At 38.9% G+C, this 17999-nt stretch overlaps 1 protein-coding gene across 2 annotated transcripts in view; it reads left to right on the top strand.

Moving 5' to 3' along the window:
* CDS1 (CDP-diacylglycerol synthase 1) overlaps nucleotides 1-17999 on the top strand; it is a 70753-nt gene that overhangs the window by 18130 nt on the left and 34624 nt on the right. For both annotated transcript variants that reach the window (XM_054591794.1, XM_054591793.1), the window contains exons 2-3: nucleotides 2840-2967; nucleotides 10580-10676. In XM_054591794.1, coding sequence (XP_054447769.1) covers nucleotides 2840-2967; nucleotides 10580-10676 — 225 coding nt within the window. The remainder of the gene's footprint in view (nucleotides 1-2839; nucleotides 2968-10579; nucleotides 10677-17999) is intronic.

Genomic DNA, 17999 nt, shown 5'->3' with positions numbered 1-17999 from the left:
AGTAGCTGTGAGTTAGGATAAACATGGAGAAAGATGAATGGCAGCCTGGTGCTAAGTAGGTATGTTTTGGTGAGAGGAGATGAAGTGTTAAGACAGCCAGTTTCCTGACCTGTGTTAATTGGTTAACTGTTTTGGTGGTGCTGTCTTCACCTGAGTAGGAAATACAGAAGGGGCAGCAGGTTTGATGTGGAAAAAAGCAAGAGGGAAGGGAGGGAGCGAGCGGGGGAACATGTTGAGTTTCAGGTGATGACTATCCACCAGGTGTTGGGAACCAGCGACCCAGTTTATTGGGGAGTCATGAGTGTATACAGAGATGGGAAGGAAGCTATGAGGATGCCTGAGATCACCCAGTGGGTGATGGGGGAACATGGGCTTATAATGGAAAGTGGAGGATTATTGTATTAAATTATGGGCTGGAGAGGAAGCTCCTAATTTGATTTTCTTAAACATTTTAAGTACCTTCATTCAGCATACATAATGCTGCGTGGCTCTAGTTGCTCATTAAAGTACTGCTTCCTTCTTTTTATTATCTCCAATCATATTCTCATCTACTTGTTATATCTGGCATCTTTGTAACAGGATCTATATGAGAAATGCAGAAACACAAGAGTTTTTGCTTCTAATTCCAGCAGTTGAGTAAAATTGCTCTAAAATGCCACTATTTAAGAATTATCTTTTATTCTTTAGTTATTAGCATGAAATGAGGAAGCCTAGTTAAATCTTATGTTTTTCATTTTGTTTTTCCAGGTATATAAAATATAAAATGGAAACCAGAAGCCCAAATAGTAACAATAAAAGCAGGACAGCCTTCTTGAGGGTGTGAGAGAAAGGTCTTGATACATCACCATTATTGCCAAGTAGACTTTGAAGAGGCTTGACAAAAGCTTTAGCATTTTGAGGAGCACAGTTTGAATTCTGGTCCGGTGCTTTTATTTTATGAGAAAACCAAAGGCTAAGTTTTTTTTAGGGTTAAGTAATTTACTCTTTGTCACTCTGCCGGGTAGAGTAGAGGTGGCACTCTGGGCTATTGAGGGCGAAAAAAAAGGGTAGCAGGGAAAAGGGGAAAAAAAGTGATGTGTTGCGTTGTTCTAGATGTCAAAGACCTGCTGGACTGTCAGACTGACAGGGGGTGCCCTGACATTTCCCGAGCCTGTTTCGTTGGGTGGTTTATTAAGTCAACATCTTTTTCTTTTTAAGCTGTTTTGGCGCCAACTGACTCTTAATGTCATAGTGTCATTAGACATGTCTGTTTCATTTGTCTTTTTTTGGTATAATGTCATTTAAATTCATAATTGTAGAGTTAGAAAGTTATTGTTAGTTTAAAAATAAAAGTTTATTATCACTTTATGAAAACTGAAAATATTTCTCTAAAGCTAAAATTTTATTTGGTAAGCCACTTAAATGAGGAATTGGAAGACTTGCTTCAGTCAGGAAATAGCTCACTTCTTTGACTTCACTAAGTCCTTGGCATTATATTTATATTAAAAACTTTGATTTTATGGATAAACAAACAGTCAAAATTGGTGATGAAATCTGCCGGTACTTTTGCACCAATATGGACTGTGTTTGGTTTGAGATTCTTGAACATTCTGAGTTCCTATGCACTTTCATTTCTAAGGTCACTCCTGGCCCAGTATTCTGCTCAATGCTCTATCTGCCTGTGTTCACCTCCTCTGAGTATTCTCATTCCTCTCCTCCAGATAGGTACCCTTCCCTCAATTTTCCCCTCTGTAAACCACTTTCCCAAAGTATTGGATTGGCCAAGAGTCTGTTTAGTTTTTTCTGTAAAATAAAAGACACCTTTTGTCATTTTCACCAATAACTATATTGATTTCGATATTTTGAGTATGTCCACTATCTCCCACTAGTGGGGAGAGGCCAGGGAGGCTGCTAAACGTCTTGCACTGCTTAAGACAGCCCCATGGCAGAGAATTATTTGGCCAAAATGTCCATAGTACCAAGACACTTCGCAAACCACTTTTGACACAATCCATCATTCATGGCACCTTCTCCATATACTATACAAAGCTCTTTTTGTGTTTCAGTTGTGGTTTTACCTTTCTTGAAATAATAAAGCATAATATGCTGAAAATGTTGTATACTTCCTTCCATCTTCAGTATTAAAATGGCTGCACAAAAATTCACCACTTTTGATTTTTTTTTTAAATGCCCACTGATATGACAGCTGTCACAATCTAACAAAATTGTTTCAAATGAAGTTAAAAGACAATTAATCACTACTAGAGCCATCACATGGAAAAAACTAAATGGACTTTTAGGCCGACCCAATATATGTATGTGTAGCACTCTTTACTGAAGGTGGCTTGGGTGAGGGATTAGAGAGGGGAGGACATAGGAGTGGAGACTGTTACATCACAGCATAGTGAATAACTTCAGAACTGAGTTATATATACTTTATATATAAAATGTCGTGCCAGTATAATATATTACTCTTGTTGTTGATATTTGATGATAATCAAATGAAAAGAGGGACTGTGCATAGCTGATCAGACTCTGCATTGAATTACACCATGTTCTCCCAGTTAAGTAGCAAAAGAATAAATATTTGATTCTTGTGGTAAATTTATGGTAGACAGTATAGGAACTTCTTTTTGAATCTCTTCTAAAATGAATTCCTTATATTGATAGATTTTAGCAAAGATAATCAAACTTTCCTAACAAAGAAGTACAGCAGAGCTTGGATAGTCAAGGTAAGCTAATAGCTGTTTCTTTGTTTCAGGTAACTGAGATTTCACACACACAGCAATAAATAAATGCATTGGGAAGTGTGTGCTTCTTTATATTTTACAAAGTGATCTTCCTTTCTCTTTTGTTTTAGGAAACAGATATTGAGGACAGATATGGAGATTTGGATTCCAGAACAGATTCTGATATTCCGGAAATTCCACCATCCTCAGATAGAACCCCTGAGATCCTCAAGAAAGCTCTATCTGGTTTGTCTTCAAGGTACAGTTCTATGAAGATGAATGGGGGCACAAGATAATGTGTGAGGTTACCCTGGGTCATGTAATAAATTTTATTGTTTCTAAGTTTTAGAGCTCTGAGAGAGAAGACTTATACTTTTTCATAGTATGTCAGGCACTAGATGCTTAATGTGTATCCTTTTATTTAATCTTTAAAGTTTTGTGAAGTATGAGAAAACCAAATCTGAGAGATTAACTGGGTGAAAGTTACAGAGCTAGTAAGAAGCAGACCTGGGATTCTTGTTCCCATGTGCCAGGGTTCTGAAGCCAGTGATCTATTCGCTACCTCAGGTTGCCTTTTCTGGCGTTGAAACACTCCGTATCCTCTGTTCCTGTTTTTTAAAATGCCAGAAATGTCATTCTTTTCTTTTTTAACTGAGTTAAATTATTGTCCAAAACTCCAGAACCCTTTACCATTTTATATTTGTCCTATATTTTAAAATGTGAAATCACCAACAAATTTCACATAGTTTTATATTGACCTCCATTGTATGCTTTAGTAATATGAACTATAACACTTATAGAAGCAATATAAATGTAAACTTTTATTTAGATTAATATGAAGTTTTTAATATTGGTATAGAACAGTTTTTCCATCTTTTTTGACAGTGCCATGCAGTCAGATAGACATTTTAACCACATCCCAAGAGATGCACAAATGTATATTTTATTGTTTTTAATTGTATTGATTATGCTATTACAGTTGTCCCAGTTTTTCCCCCTTTGCCCTCCTCCACCCAGTACTCCTCACTCCCTCAGACAATCCCCACACCATTGTTTGTGTCCATGGGTCATACATATAGTTCTTTAGCTGCTCCATCTCCAATACTGTACTTTACATCCCCATGGCTATTTTGTAACTACCTATTTGTACTTCGTAATCCCCTCACCTCCTCACACATTCCCACGCAGCTCCCTGCCATCTGGCAACCATCAAAACGCCCGCAGTGTCCGTGATTCTGTCTATGTTCTTCCTGTTTGCCTAGTTCGTTTTTTAGATTTAATTGTTGATAGATATGTATTCATTGCCATTTTATTGTTCATAGTTTTAATCTTCTTTTTAATTAGTCACTTTAACATTTCTTATAATAATGGTTTGGTGATGATGAACTCCTTTAGTTTTTTCTTATCTGGGAAGCTGTTTTTCTGCCCTTTTATTCTAAACGATAGCTTTACTGAGTAGAGCAATCTTGGCTGTAGGTGCCTGCTTTTAATGATTTTGAATATTTCTAGCCAGTCCCTTCTAGCCTGCAAAGTTTCTTTTGAGAAATCAGGTGACAGTCTTATGGGAACTCCCCTGTAGGCAACTAACTGCTTTTCTCTTGCTTTTAAGATCCTCTCTTTCTCTTTAACCTTTGGCCTTTTCGTTATGATGTGTCTTGGAGTGGGCCTCTTTGCGTCCATCTTATTTGAGATTCTCTGTGCTTCCTGGGCTGTGTATCTATTTTCTTCACCAAATTAGGGAAGTTTTCTTTCATTATTTTTTCAAATAGATTTCCAGTTTCTTGCTCTTTCTCCTCTCCTTCTGGCACCCCTATGATGTGAATCTTGGAACACTTGAAGTTGTCCCAGAGGCTGCTTACACTATCTTCTTTTTCTTTTTGGATTCTTTTTCTTTTCGTTGTTTTTATTGGCTATTTATTGCTTCCTTATGTTCCAAATCATTGATTTGATTTGCTGCTTCATCCACTCTACTGCTGGTTCCCTGTAAATTGTTCTTCATTTTTGATTCGTATATTCTTCGATTCTGACTGGATCTTTTTTTATGCTGCTGAGATCCTCACTAAGTTCCTTGAGCATACTTATAACCAGTGTTTTGAACTCTGTAAGTGATAGATTGCTTATTCCATTGTATTTAGTTCTTTAGCTGGAGCTTTGATCTGTTCTTTCATTTGGGCCATGTTTCTTTGTCTCCTCATTTTGGCAGCCTCCCTGTGTTTGTTTCTATATATTAGGTGGAGCTGCTATGATTCTGATTTGGTAATGTGGCCTAATGTAGTAGGTGTCCTGTAGGGTCCATTGGCACAGCCTCCCCTACTACCCAAGGTGGGTACTCAAGGTGCATCCTCTTTGTGGTCTGAGTACACCCTCCTCTTGTACTTGAGCCTTGATAGCTGTTGATAGGTCAATGGGAGAGATTTTCCCAGGCCAGTCAGCTACAAGGACTGGCTGTGACCACTGACCACCAACTTCCACTAACCATGGAGGATCAACTGTTGGGGGCAGGCTGGTATTCTGATGTGATCTGTAGCTGTCCGCTGGTGCATAGGCTGTGGGGTATCCCGGGTGGTACAGGCCAAGGTCAGCCCCAACTGTGTCTGCTCAGGGTTTCCCAGCATGAGCTATAAAACAATCTGCAGCTGGCTGCTACTTGTGCTGGGCTTGGAAGTTCCTAGTTGAATCCAATATGTGAGCCCAGGCTGGCTGATGCGAGTGTTGGTCCTGGGGCCACTTAGCAAGAGGTACAGGTGCTGAGTCTTCACTGAGACTGGCTATTGCTTGTTTGAGGGGATTTAGGAAGTTGTGAAGGAGGCACCATGTCCACCCATTCATATGGAAAAGCTACTGTTAACAGCTTCAGTGGGCACATAAGTTGGATGGGATGGAGCATCAGGGCATCTCCAGGGTGGGACAAATAGTGTTAGCCGGGTTGATGAAGTCTCAGATATGGCATCCACCTGCCAGCTCTGTGCCTCTGGGATGGGAGGGTTCAGAAAAGGCGCAATGGAGTCTGCCCACCTTTCTGTCTGGGAGACTTTCCCTAGCTCTCTCCTTCCTCCCCGCATGCCCTTGGTGTGTTTTAAAGCTGCTTCTCTGGTGTTGGAGCTCAGAGGGAGTGAGTCTGAGTAAGACTGTGTGTGGGTTCTTTACGAGGAACTGCTTGGGACTCTATAAGATTCTTCCACTGACTCAATCATTGCTGGTTTTTTGCAGCCAGAAAGTGTGGGGACTTATCTTCCTGGCACTGGAACCCTGGGCTGGGGGGCCTGGTGTGGGTCCTCACTTCCAAGATATCCCTCCCGAATTTTTATCCAGCACATGTGGATGTGGAACCAGCCTGTTCCATGTCTTTGCCCCTCCTACCAGTCTGGATGGATGTGGTTTCTTTAATTCCATAGTTGTTGGACTTCCACTCACCTCAAGGTTTTCATAGTTTTTTAACCAATAGAATATTTTGCTGTGCATTATTAAAGTATGATTATTATTTTAATAGTCTTGATCCCAGTTGTTTTCATGACCTAGTTGACAACTGTATCTTTGCTTTAAAATCTTAACAGGTCTATCAAAGATGTGAAAACTTCTTGTATTTATTTATATTAGAATGAGGATGGATTCCTGTTTCATTAATAGTAATTTCTTAATAATGAAGCCCTCCATCCCCCATATAAAGTAACAATAGCAAATAATAGCAACTGATATTTACTGAGCATTTACTCTGTGTTGTGCACTGCTCCAGGAACTGTACATATATAGACATTCTCACAGTAATTCTGTAACACAGATACAGTTATATACTTGTTTTATAAATGAGAAAAATGAGGCACAGAATATTTATATATCAAGGGTCATGTAGTTAGTAAGGAACAGAACCACATTCTGAACCTAGGCATTGTGCTCTATTTGTAAAAGAATTTGGTTTTATTTTTTAAAAGTTTTAAAAAGATTTTACTTATTTTTAGAGAGAGGGAAAGGGCAAAAAGAGAGGAAGAGAAACATTACCCGTGTGGCTGCTTCCTATGTGCCCTGTGCTGGGGACCTGGCCCACAACTCAGGCATGTGCTCTGACTGAGAATCGTCAATCCTTTGGTTCACAGGCCAGTGATTAATTCACTGAACCACACTAGTCAGGGCAAAGAATTCATTTTTGAAAATGAACAATAGATATGTGACTACTTTCAATCTTCTCGTGAAACTTCACTATAAAGATTACATGAATGTTTCAAAATGTGTATCTTACTCATTTAGGCTCTTTATTACCCCAAATAATTTGCCTTGCAATGACGTAGAAGTTGTAGACACATAAAATTAAAAGTACTAATTACATAAGAAATGTTCATGAATTGTAAGGGAAAAAACCTTATAATCCTTTCACCAAGATATTTATATTTAAAATCTTGTGGTGTTTACTCTGAAACTTTTTTCTTGTACATATTTTGTGCGTATGTGTGAGTGTGGTGTAAAAATAGCATTGTACCATTTCCTGCCTTTCTGTTTTCATTATCATTCTGTGATATTAGGAACAAATAACCTTAAATATATTTAAATACTTTTAATGGCTGCATGATACATTCCTTTGTATGACTGTAGTTCAATTTACTCAACTAAACAGCTATTTCTGGGCATTTAGCTAACTTCTAAATTCTCACAATCAAAAACAGCTTTACACTAAACATTTTTCTTTCTAGATAACTTATATTTAGTATCCATAATTATTTAAAATAGAATTTTAAAGGTAAAATTGCTTGTTGAAGACTTAAGCTCAATTTTGAGGCTTTAGTATATAATGTCAAAAAATCTTAAATTGTTGACATTGGAAGGGGCTCAAAAGGTCTACAGCCACTTTGCAGGTTGTCCCAATCTGTATCTTGACCTGTGTGCGTGAATATTCATTAGCCATTTAAACCTGGCTTTATCCTTTAGTGAAACTCTTTAACCACTAGCTTAGTTAAGAAGTTTTCATCCAGGGGCAGTTTTATCCTCACTTCCCTGGTAGACACTTGGCAATGTCTGGAGACCATTTTTGGTGGTCACAATGCGAGACATTGCTACTAGCATCTAGTAGGTAGCAGCCAGGGAAGATGCTAAATACTCTAGAGTACACAGAACAGCTCCTCACACCAAAGAACTATCTGGCACAAAATGATACTAGTTCTGAGGCTGAGACATCAAGGAAATATCCAGGTATATCCTCACTGGTGCTCTTACACTACATAAGCCATCTTCCTTCTTTCTGGGAACCTGCAGACTTCCTGTCCAGCTTCTCCAAGGCTGGTGGATAAACATTCTCAAATCTCCCTCTCTGCCAGAAGGCCCGCTGAGTGCTTGTTTATTTCTGAGAAGTGCCTCTGTGTCCCTGTTCTTGGCTCAGGTGAACTGCCTTGCGAACCCAGGTTCTTGATGCCTCATGATGCTTTTGGCACTAGTGTTTTTTAAATCTTACCGTTGTTTTTGAAATAAAAACTAATTAATAGTGGTAGTAGCAGTAAGTCATTGTACATATCCAGATTGATTTGAACAATCTGTATAGCCACTTTAGATAATCACTTGTAAGGATACTGCTTAATTACATTCTTTTTGAAAATGTCATTTCTGGCTCAGGTTGGTCTTGAGACATGAAACTGGAGTGAAATTCTCCTCTGTTAGTTCTGAGTTCCATTTTCTAGAAACAATCTGTGAAGCAATGACTTGGGCTCAAACTTAAGGCTTTCTCTAATGTGATCATGGAAGTATAGTACAGGAAATTGAGAATTTTGAATTGAGAATCAGACTGTCCTCTGGTTTTTAGTAAAAATTTATTTTATTTTGTTTTATTTTATTTTTATATCATGCTGTTAAATTCATTGCTTCTCTCCTGAAAGATGACTTTTGGTTACTGTATCAGTGGATACATATGTTTAAGTATATGCTTAACTTTGTATTAGATATACTTGGGGAATTTGGGGAGTCAGTTGAGTTAACATAAATAAGAGAAGTAAGTTTTTTATCTTATTGGGGGAGCGGAAATTTTCTCAGAGGAGAAACAGCCATATAAAAAACAACCAGACACAATATGTTCCTCTAAGGTCCCTGTTTTCAGTTATTATTAAATTTTGGGGTGATATGAAGAGAGTATGTTCCCTGTTTAAAAATCTCTGGTTTGCAGCAGCTGCCATTCTCTGAAGTTCAAAGTTAGGGATCTAAGAGAGACAGACACAGACATTAGCAAGGAAAATCTACCTAGAGGCTGATTTCTAACATGTAGTGTCCTCTTGACTAGAAGAGGTTCTCGATAACTGATTCTGAGGATCAGTTGTAAAGAAGGGCTCAAGACAAGTCTGGATATCATGTAAGCAGGTCAGGATTATTATCAGGGGACTGGCTTATGGTTTTTTATTTACCTTTGACCAGCCCTGTGATCTCGCCCAGTTTCCTAATCCATTCATTAGTCCATAGAGGGTTATATCTATAAAACTAAATGGAACCTCTCAGCTATAGAATTTTTGACTCTACACTCACTTAAGTTCAGCCCCAAAGCTTACAGTTGGTGAGAAATTTATAAGTCTACATAGTGTGTTAAACAGCAGAGGGAAATAAAGTTGCAAAACAGTTTGACCACCTCATGAAAAATCTTGGAAGCTAGATAAGAGTATTAGAGTTTAGACTTAATGTTGGCATTTTAGATCTTGAGTGCAGAAATGACATGATAAAAGGGATATTTAAAAAATATCTGGACTATATAGGGAAGTGATTGAAAGTAGGGAATGTAATCAGTATTTGATAAATAGATGAAATTAGCCAATATTTATTTCATGAGAATGAGAGTAAAAGCCTTGCTTAGATATTGTGCATATATGTTGTTATACTTAAAGTTGAATCTAGATCTTTTGTAACATAATTTAAATGCTATCATTAGAATTAATAAAAATCAGAAAAGTCTTTAAAAAGTTTATTGTGTGTGTAATGTAAAATATATGTAGAATGAATAAAAACAGAGGCAGCAATTTTAGATTCAGAAATCCTCATCCATATAGAGGCGTTATTAGAATCATTTAAAATGTTTCATACAGCAGCTGCTGATGACGTGTTTCATGGCATGGCCTCATAAAGAGTGACAGTATTTGTAAGGTGCACTGGGGATGAATTGAGAGGCTCTTGTGGTGGGGGGAAGCAGTTGGGCACCTGGGCCCAGCCCAGGGATTGAGGGAGATCCATTCTCAGCCGGCCAGGAACTACTTGGGTGTACCAGCAGGGTTATTCTGCTATAAGAAACAAGAGAAGATCCAAGGATAAGAAACTACTTTTCTACTAGCAGCCTTGTACCTAACCAAGGAAAGCAGGCAGCACACTGAGCAATAGAAGGAAGTGACTTTCAATCTGGCCTTGTCCTCTGCTGCTGACCTCTTTGTGCCTTCTTCACTTCACAGAAATCACTTTGCTCTCCAGTTTCAGTTCTGTATCAGCCTTTCTTTACTTTTTCTAATTGGAAGGCCATGCTCGCTCTCTGTGCCACCTTAAAATCATCTGCCAGCCCCCAGGATTGGCCATCTTTAGAGAGGGCCTTTGCTCTCTGCTCCTCCTTCCCTCCTGAATGCCCGTGGCGGGACACTGACCGCCTCACTGCCTAGCCTCATGAGTCATCTTCATGCACAATAAACAAAAGTCAGGGTTTTTTTCCCTCTGACTAACATAATTTTTACATATAATTTAGCTCTCAGTGAGTGAACATACCTTGTTTGGTTGGTTGGGTTTTGGTATCTTTTGTTATAAGGTGAAGTAAAGGTCTTAAAGTATAATTGGGGAAAATCCTTGGGTCTAGCAACTCAATTGTGAAACCACACACAAAAAATACTGTAAGAACACAGTAAGTGCTGACGTTATAAACATTTTCTTTGCAGGTGGAAAAACTGGTGGATTCGTGGCATTCTTACTCTAACTATGATTTCATTGTTTTTCCTGATCATCTATATGGGATCTTTTATGCTGATGCTTCTTGTAAGTGTTTTACATTTCCCTAAGTATCTCTTACTTTGTTTTTTAGCATTGATATTATTGAAGTAATTTGAGCATGTCATGAAAAAGAAGGTAATTTAAGACTTGGTAACAGCAAATTTAGTTCCTTTAAACATCTTCTAGTTCATAAAATGAACTGGGCTAATTTTGTCTGTTTGCAAAATGTCTATTGAAGGTGTTCATTCAGCAGAGATCAAGTTAATGTCTCTTTGTCAGACACTGTGCCAAGCATGAGATGTAACAGGAACACACACATACACAGCTTCAACATATGTGACTGTTAGCTAGGTCCCTAACTTCAAGGAACCCACTCAAATGGCAGAGGCATATAAATAGCCGTATAAAGAAATAGAGTAGTAAATAAATGGGTTAAGTCCTGTGATATAACTTGTTGGGAAAGCACAGCAAAAAGTACCTAAAACAGCCTGAGACAAAGATGAAGGAAGACCTTTCAGAAAAGGTGATGCCAAAGCTAAGTACTGAAGGAGAGATTGGGCAGGGGGTGGGCTTCCAAGGTGGGCCATCATGGGCAAGGCAGGGAGGGAATGAGAGCACGGGGTCTGTTCGGGGATTTGCACGTCGTACACGTGGATGGCCTCTAGGGATAAGACCAGAGAGGCGAGCAGAAGCTATTCTGGGAGTTGGGGATTTAGTCGTGTATGGGAAGCCCAACAGGTCATAAAGCCCAACAAGTATTTTAAGCTTTTAATTCATTCATTTTGCAAATGCCTCTAGGATGTCTGCTGTGTGCCAAGCATTATGCTACTTGTCAGGTATGATATGGTGGTGCAGAGAAAAGTGCAGCTGTCTGTACCATCATGGAGCTTATATCTACGTTTTAAAGCATTGATCAGATGTAAAATTACAAACTGCAATGAGCATTTAATTAAAAGAAAAAAAGGATATCAGAGCAAAGGGTGAGCTGGGAGACGTTTCAGAGACATGTGCCCAGCATATGTGCTGTGGCCTGAAGGCTGAGGAGGAGACAGTGTGGTGACAGAGGGAGCTGGGGGTAGGAGGGTCACAGCCGAGTACTCCTGTGTATAAAAGCCGTCATATGTACTAGCAGCATGAAGCATTTGAAGCCCAAAGTGGTGGGAGTGAGAAGGAGAAATGCATGTTTAGTAGATTCATTACCAGGTTCCGAGTGTCTTTAGCAGTGAACAGGAAGAGCCTGTTCTCAGGAACATGCACAGGGAACCCTTTTTTTTTCTTTTTTTTCTTTTTTGGCAAAATAGGATTCAGTTTATTATCTTGGCCATCTGTTAAGCATGACTGTATACTGAGTTCCTTGCTAGCCCTGAGACAGACACTGGATGAAGACACAATAGGGTTTACCTTGAAAGCTAACAGGCCTGAGGAAGGCTCCAGTACACCTCACCAAGAACTCTGTGGATTCGGAGGCCAGGCATGGGGGGGTCCAGTCCTGTCTCCTCAGTTCAATTGTTGGCTTATTTTGATGTTATTTAATCCCTCTGAGCCTCAGTTTCCCCACCTGAAAAATGAGGCTAAAATAAGATTACCTTATTCGTGGGGTATTGTGAGAATTTAATAATAATAATAAAAATTGCAATGCTAGAATTTTGAGCCTTGAAAGTTCTAGCCTTTTGTGTCAGGCACAAAGTAGATGCTTAATAAATATTTGTTGAATTAATTGAGCAGATACCATGTGCTAGATGCTGAGGAAAATTTTTTAAAATTTTTAAATCATGTTTATTCTATTACAGTTGTCTCAATTTTCCCCCCTTTGCCCTCCTACACCCATCTCCCCCTGCCCCCTGCTCCCACAGTCAGTTCCCACTCTGTTGTCCGTGTCCATGGGTCATTCACACATGTTCTTTGTTTAGTCCCCTCTCCTCCTTTCCACCATTGTCCTCCTTCCCAATCCCTTCTGTCACTTTCAGTCTGCTCCATGTTTCTATTCCTGTGGTTTATTTTGTTCATTAGTTTATTTTGTTGACTAGAGCCCATTTATAGGTGAGATCATATGGTATTTCTCTTTCACCGACTGTCTTATTTCACTTAGCATAATATTCTCCATTTCCATCCATGTTGCCACAAAAGGTAGGATTTCCTTCTTTCTTTTTTTTAAAATGCAGATTGATTTTATTTATTTTTTTAATGTCAAGATCTATTATAAAATATTAAAAATTTAAATCCATTATAAAGTCTCAGCACTTAAAATATGACACCAGCACAGAAATAATCAAGTAGATCAAAGAAATAAAGTGAGCATTCTAGAAACAAACATATATATCTGTCTAACAATGTAAAATATAATTAAATTAATATTTCAAATCAACGGGTAATATAAGGCTTATTCAACAAATAAGGTGCATGGACCACTATTATTTGAAACAAAACCAGTATAGAGCCCTATTTCACACATTATACAAAAAATATTCAGGTGAGTTAAAAATCAATATGTAAAATCTAAGGAGTTTTAGAAGAAAATACAAAATAATATTTTTCTTACACTGATGTAAAATATTCGAACCCAGAAGCTATAAAGTAAGATATTGACAAGATGACTATATTAAACATTTAAGGAGATTATATGTGTGTGTGTGTGTGTGTGTGTGTAGTTAAAGGACAAGTAACAGAATAAAAAAGTATTTGAAAAACATTTGAAAAAGGATTAATAGTTTGTGGTGTTGGGGGGGTGGAATTCTACAGCCATTTAATCAAAAAAATGGATAAAGAATACCAAAAAGTCATTTAAATCTTTTTAAAAATAATAGAAATAGGCAAGAAATATACAAAAACAGGTTTTGTTTCAGCAAATAATCGAGTAACAAAATAACACATCATTGTCACAATCAGATTAATAAGTATTAAAAATATTGGTAATACCAAGTATTGGCAACTGTGAAAGGAACTGGGTATTCATAGACTCTTTTCTTCATCTTAAAGCAGTCCCTTTAGCATATTTTGCAGTGCTGGTTTGGTGAAAGTGTATTCCCTTAGCCTTTTGTCTGGGAAACTCCTTATTTCGGCTTCCATTTTAATTGAGAGCCTTGCTGGGTAGAGCAGTCTTGGTTGTAGGCCTTTGCTTTTCATGACTTGGACTATTTCTTGCCATTCCCTTCTGGCTTGTAGTGTTTCTGTTGAGAGCTCAGCTGCTGGCTGTACTGGGGCTCCCTTATATGTTACTACTTCTTTCTCCCTTGTTGCCTTTAGGATTCTCTTTTGTCTTTGATATTTGCCATTTTAATGATGATGTGTCTTGGAGGGGGCCTCATTGGGTTCCTCTTGAGTGGGACCTTCTGTGCTTCCTGGACTTGCATGACTTTTTTCTCTCCTCAAATTAGGGCAGTTTTCTATCATTTTTTCAAAGAGGTTCTCTAACTCTTCCTCCTTTTCTTCTTCTGGTATCCCTATTATACGGATATGATTACATTTCAGGTTGTCCTGCATTTCCCTAAATGCCTCTTCATTCTAGTTGAGTCTTTTTTCATTTTCTTGCTCTTTTCTGGGAGCTTTTTTTCTACCTTGTCTTCCAGCTCAGTGATTTGATCCTCGGCTTCATCTAGCCTGCTTTGGATTCCTTCTACTGTGTTCTTCAATTCAGAAATTGTATTCTTCATTTCCTATTGCCTCTTATTGATAATTTCTGTGTCCTTTTACAGCTGATATAGTTTGCAGTAAGTTCCTTGTAGTTTCCCTGTAGTGTTTGGTACTTCTCTCTGAGCTCACTGAGCTCTTTGAGCTTCCTTAGATCCGTTGTTCTGAACTCAGTATCTGATAGTTTACTTGCCTCTATTCTGTTTAGTTCTCTTTGTGGGGATTCCTCCTTTCCCTTCAAGTAGGGGATGTTTCTCTTTCTTGCCATTATTTGTGAGACTCTTCTTTTTTGCTTCTGCTTCTTAAATTGATGTGTCTTGATTTCCTGGCTTTGTAGTATGAACTTCTGTGGTAGGAGACTGCTGTTTTTTTCCTTTCTTGATCTACCTCTGATGATGTCAGATGTTGACCCTGTCTGACCTTAGGCAGTCTGTTTGAGACTTCCAGGAATTACTGTCTGTGGCTGTCTCCTTCAGCTGTTAATCTAGTCACTCTGCACTCTGCACTCAGGCTTAGGCACCACACAGTGGGACAAAGTTGCTCCTGAACGTGGTTTATTGTGTCCTCTCATGCTGCTTCCGCCCAGGGGAGTGGTCTGCCTGAGCCAGATAGCTGCTTCCATATGGGGGAGGAGTCAGTACTAGGATTCTGCCGGCTACTCTCTCTTCTCTCTTTAAAGCCTCTGTCTTCAGCCTCTCCTCAAGTGTCTCTAGTCACTCTGTACCCGCTTTACCCAGGGATCTATTATCTGTGGCTGCCACTCTGTACTCAGCAGTCAGGCTTTAGCACTACGGGACCAGGGATGAGTCCCTCCTGGGGCCGCGGCTATTGTGTCTTCTCTGTTGCCAATCAGGGGAGTGGTCTGCCTGAGCTAAATGGCTGCTGATGCATGGACAATGAATCAGCACCAGAATCCCACCATCTACTCTCTCAGTTCTCTCCCCTAAAGCCCTCTTCCCCAGTCTCTCCTGACGTGTCTCTAGCCCACTCTGCCCCTGCATTTGCCAGATACCAGGGTAAATGGCTGCAAATAAAAATTTATGTGTTGGCCCTTTAAACAGCTCTTTTCCTCTCCAGCTGCCTCTCTCTGGCAGAGAGCAACCCTGCTGCTTTTCGCAGCTGGCTGTTATCTGTATGACAGTATGGGCTCTGGTGCTGTGGGTTGGAGATTCCCACTTACGGTTTGGACCCTGCTCTTCTCAGGGGGATCTAAATGGCCATTTCAATATCCTTCTGTTGCTGCCACCCATGGGCACCCTGTTCGCCTTCTCGAGTCTCTGCCACACTCCTTACCTGTAAGGTTGTGCTAAAGCTGATTCTTCTGTCTGTCCGAGGTTATAAGGCTCCTCTCTCACTATTGCTCAGTTCTTTGCTCTAGGTGATTTCTCCACAATTTAGTTGTAATTCCAGGTTGGTCCTGGGAGGAAGTCAGTGTGACTTCCACTCACTCCTCTACCGTCGTGATTCTCCTCTCTTCATTATTTCTTTTTCTTCATCCCATCTCCATTAGTTTAGCCTCCTCTTATGTACCTTTCTCCCTATTTCCTGGCTGCTCCTGCCCACTTAGAAGCCTGTTCACCTATTTCACCTCCTTCCCCCTCCATATTCAGTCCTATAAAGAGTACTAAGCTATGGGCAGTATGATATGGTTTTCCTTTTATTCTATGAAAGATTATGTTTTGAACTGAAAATAGACACAACTGGAAAAAAATTTCAGTCCACCTCTGAAACCACTTAAAGTAGCTCTTCTAAGCATCACAAAGTCCTTTCACTTTCCTTTTTGTCCTCTTATTAATTTCGTACTTCCTTAGGGATAGCCAGCTCACAAAAATGAGAAATTTCTTTGTGTCCTATTAATTTGATGACATCTTGAAGAGATTTTTTTAACAAAGAAAAATGAATAATGGATAGGACTGAGTTAACATGAGGGCAGAAGATGCCGAGTCTGAAAGCCACGTAGGCAGGGTGAGCATGCACAGGTGTTACTGGAGAGAACCCCAGCTCCCAGTCTTCTCAGTCCGAACCTGCTGAGGGCTGTGCCAAGTGGCCACCGCTGACCTCGAGACATGAGCATTTAAAGAGTGAGTGGGTACAAAACACGTTTCAGTGCTGTGTGATTGAGTGGTGGAGCCTGGGGAAAAAGGGATCGGATAATGGCAGGCAGCTCATAAAGGCTTTGTGTATGAAGGGACCTTTGAATGCACCTTGAGGCTCTGTCAGGGTGGAGTGAGTGTGTGCTGTGAACAAAGGTCCTAACAGTGAGGTGGGTCAGGAAAAGTCAGCCGATGCCCTTCCTAGAGCATAGGGCCTTTGAACCTGAAAGAATAATTAGGTATCAGATTCTGGAGGACCTTGCAATACTGTGTGAAGAAGCTTGGGATTTAACTGTATAGCATTGAGGAGCCATTGAAAATATTGTGGATTATTTGAATTTTGATCCTCCTTTAGAAGATAATTTTAATCAAGACGCTGCAAAACACCCACATCCTTGATGTACTGACTCAGACAGATTTAGTGGGCTCCCTGTGAATGAGTGACATGGTCTCCCAACTAAATGGTCTGGTGTGGTAACTAGAGCCAGACTTTGTAAACAGAGACTAATTTTTAACTATTTTTTGTGACAAAATTCATAATGCCTTTGAAGACATCCCTTCATGTTTGAATTCTGATTTTTAAAAAGAGAATCATAAGCATACCTAAAGCACTTTGGCTTTTTTTTCATTATTTTCTACTATGAAAGGACAATACTGTTTCATTACAAGTTATTTCTTTGAGCTTAATCAGGGAAGAATGTAAGAATATTAAAGATCTAGTTAAAGAAGATTTGGACTGTTATTGCTCTTATTTAGGTATATTACATATGCCTGCACACACCTGTCTTCACACGGGCATAGCTGCATGCATGCATTTGCTGCATTTATTATATTTATGTTAAGGGAGTATGGATGGATATACACACAGACACACATGTTGTGGGTACTCAGTTGATACTACCTTTATGTGCTTTAAAGTCTTATTTACATTCATAGCCCTAAGTAGGTCATTTATATTTTGAGTCATATACATTTTATCTAGCTTGCATTTGCCTAATAACATGAGCACTTAAAAATGAATAATTGAAGATAATTTTATTAAAAACTTGCTTCTAGGAAATGATAACTCCTATTTTAAGATGGAAGTCATACTCATGTTCCTTAAAGTGAGTTACTTACCTTCAGAATTCTATTTATAGCACTTTAATTGTTGCATTCACTACTTGGAATCACACTTTCTAAATGCTGGAGTTATTAAAGCATATTTTGATTTAAAACAGTTGTGCGAATACAGAATATGTTGTAGGAGTCCCTCCCCCACACCTTTTTGGAAACTCCTATAATAATCTACATTATATATATTTTTAATAGTGTATTTAAATTCTTCCCTATTGTAAGAGTATAAAAGTATATTACACTTACTTTGGAAAGTACATAATTTTAAAAAATCACCCCAACCAATCATTAACCACCAAAACCCAATTAATACTGCCATTTGATATGCCTCCTTTAATCCTTTTTTCTTTGTTTTAAAAACCATGGTTGTAGTCATAATATGACTAAAATGTTGTATCCTGCTTTGTAAACTATGTATCTTATCAAATGTTGTGTTACTCTACTGTTTTTACAACCATCAGCTTTAGTACATTAATCTACTCAATGGAATGAAGTGCCTCAAAAGTTATTTAAACCATTGTGTTATTTTTAG

The sequence above is a fragment of the Pteronotus mesoamericanus genome, unplaced genomic scaffold (assembly GCF_021234165.1).
Source record: "Pteronotus mesoamericanus isolate MK-2021 breed Mesoamerican mustached bat unplaced genomic scaffold, CSHL_Meso_final scaffold_232, whole genome shotgun sequence".
In the NCBI taxonomy this organism is placed as follows: Eukaryota; Metazoa; Chordata; class Mammalia; order Chiroptera; family Mormoopidae; genus Pteronotus; species Pteronotus mesoamericanus.
This window is presented reverse-complemented; position numbering and strand designations above follow the sequence as displayed.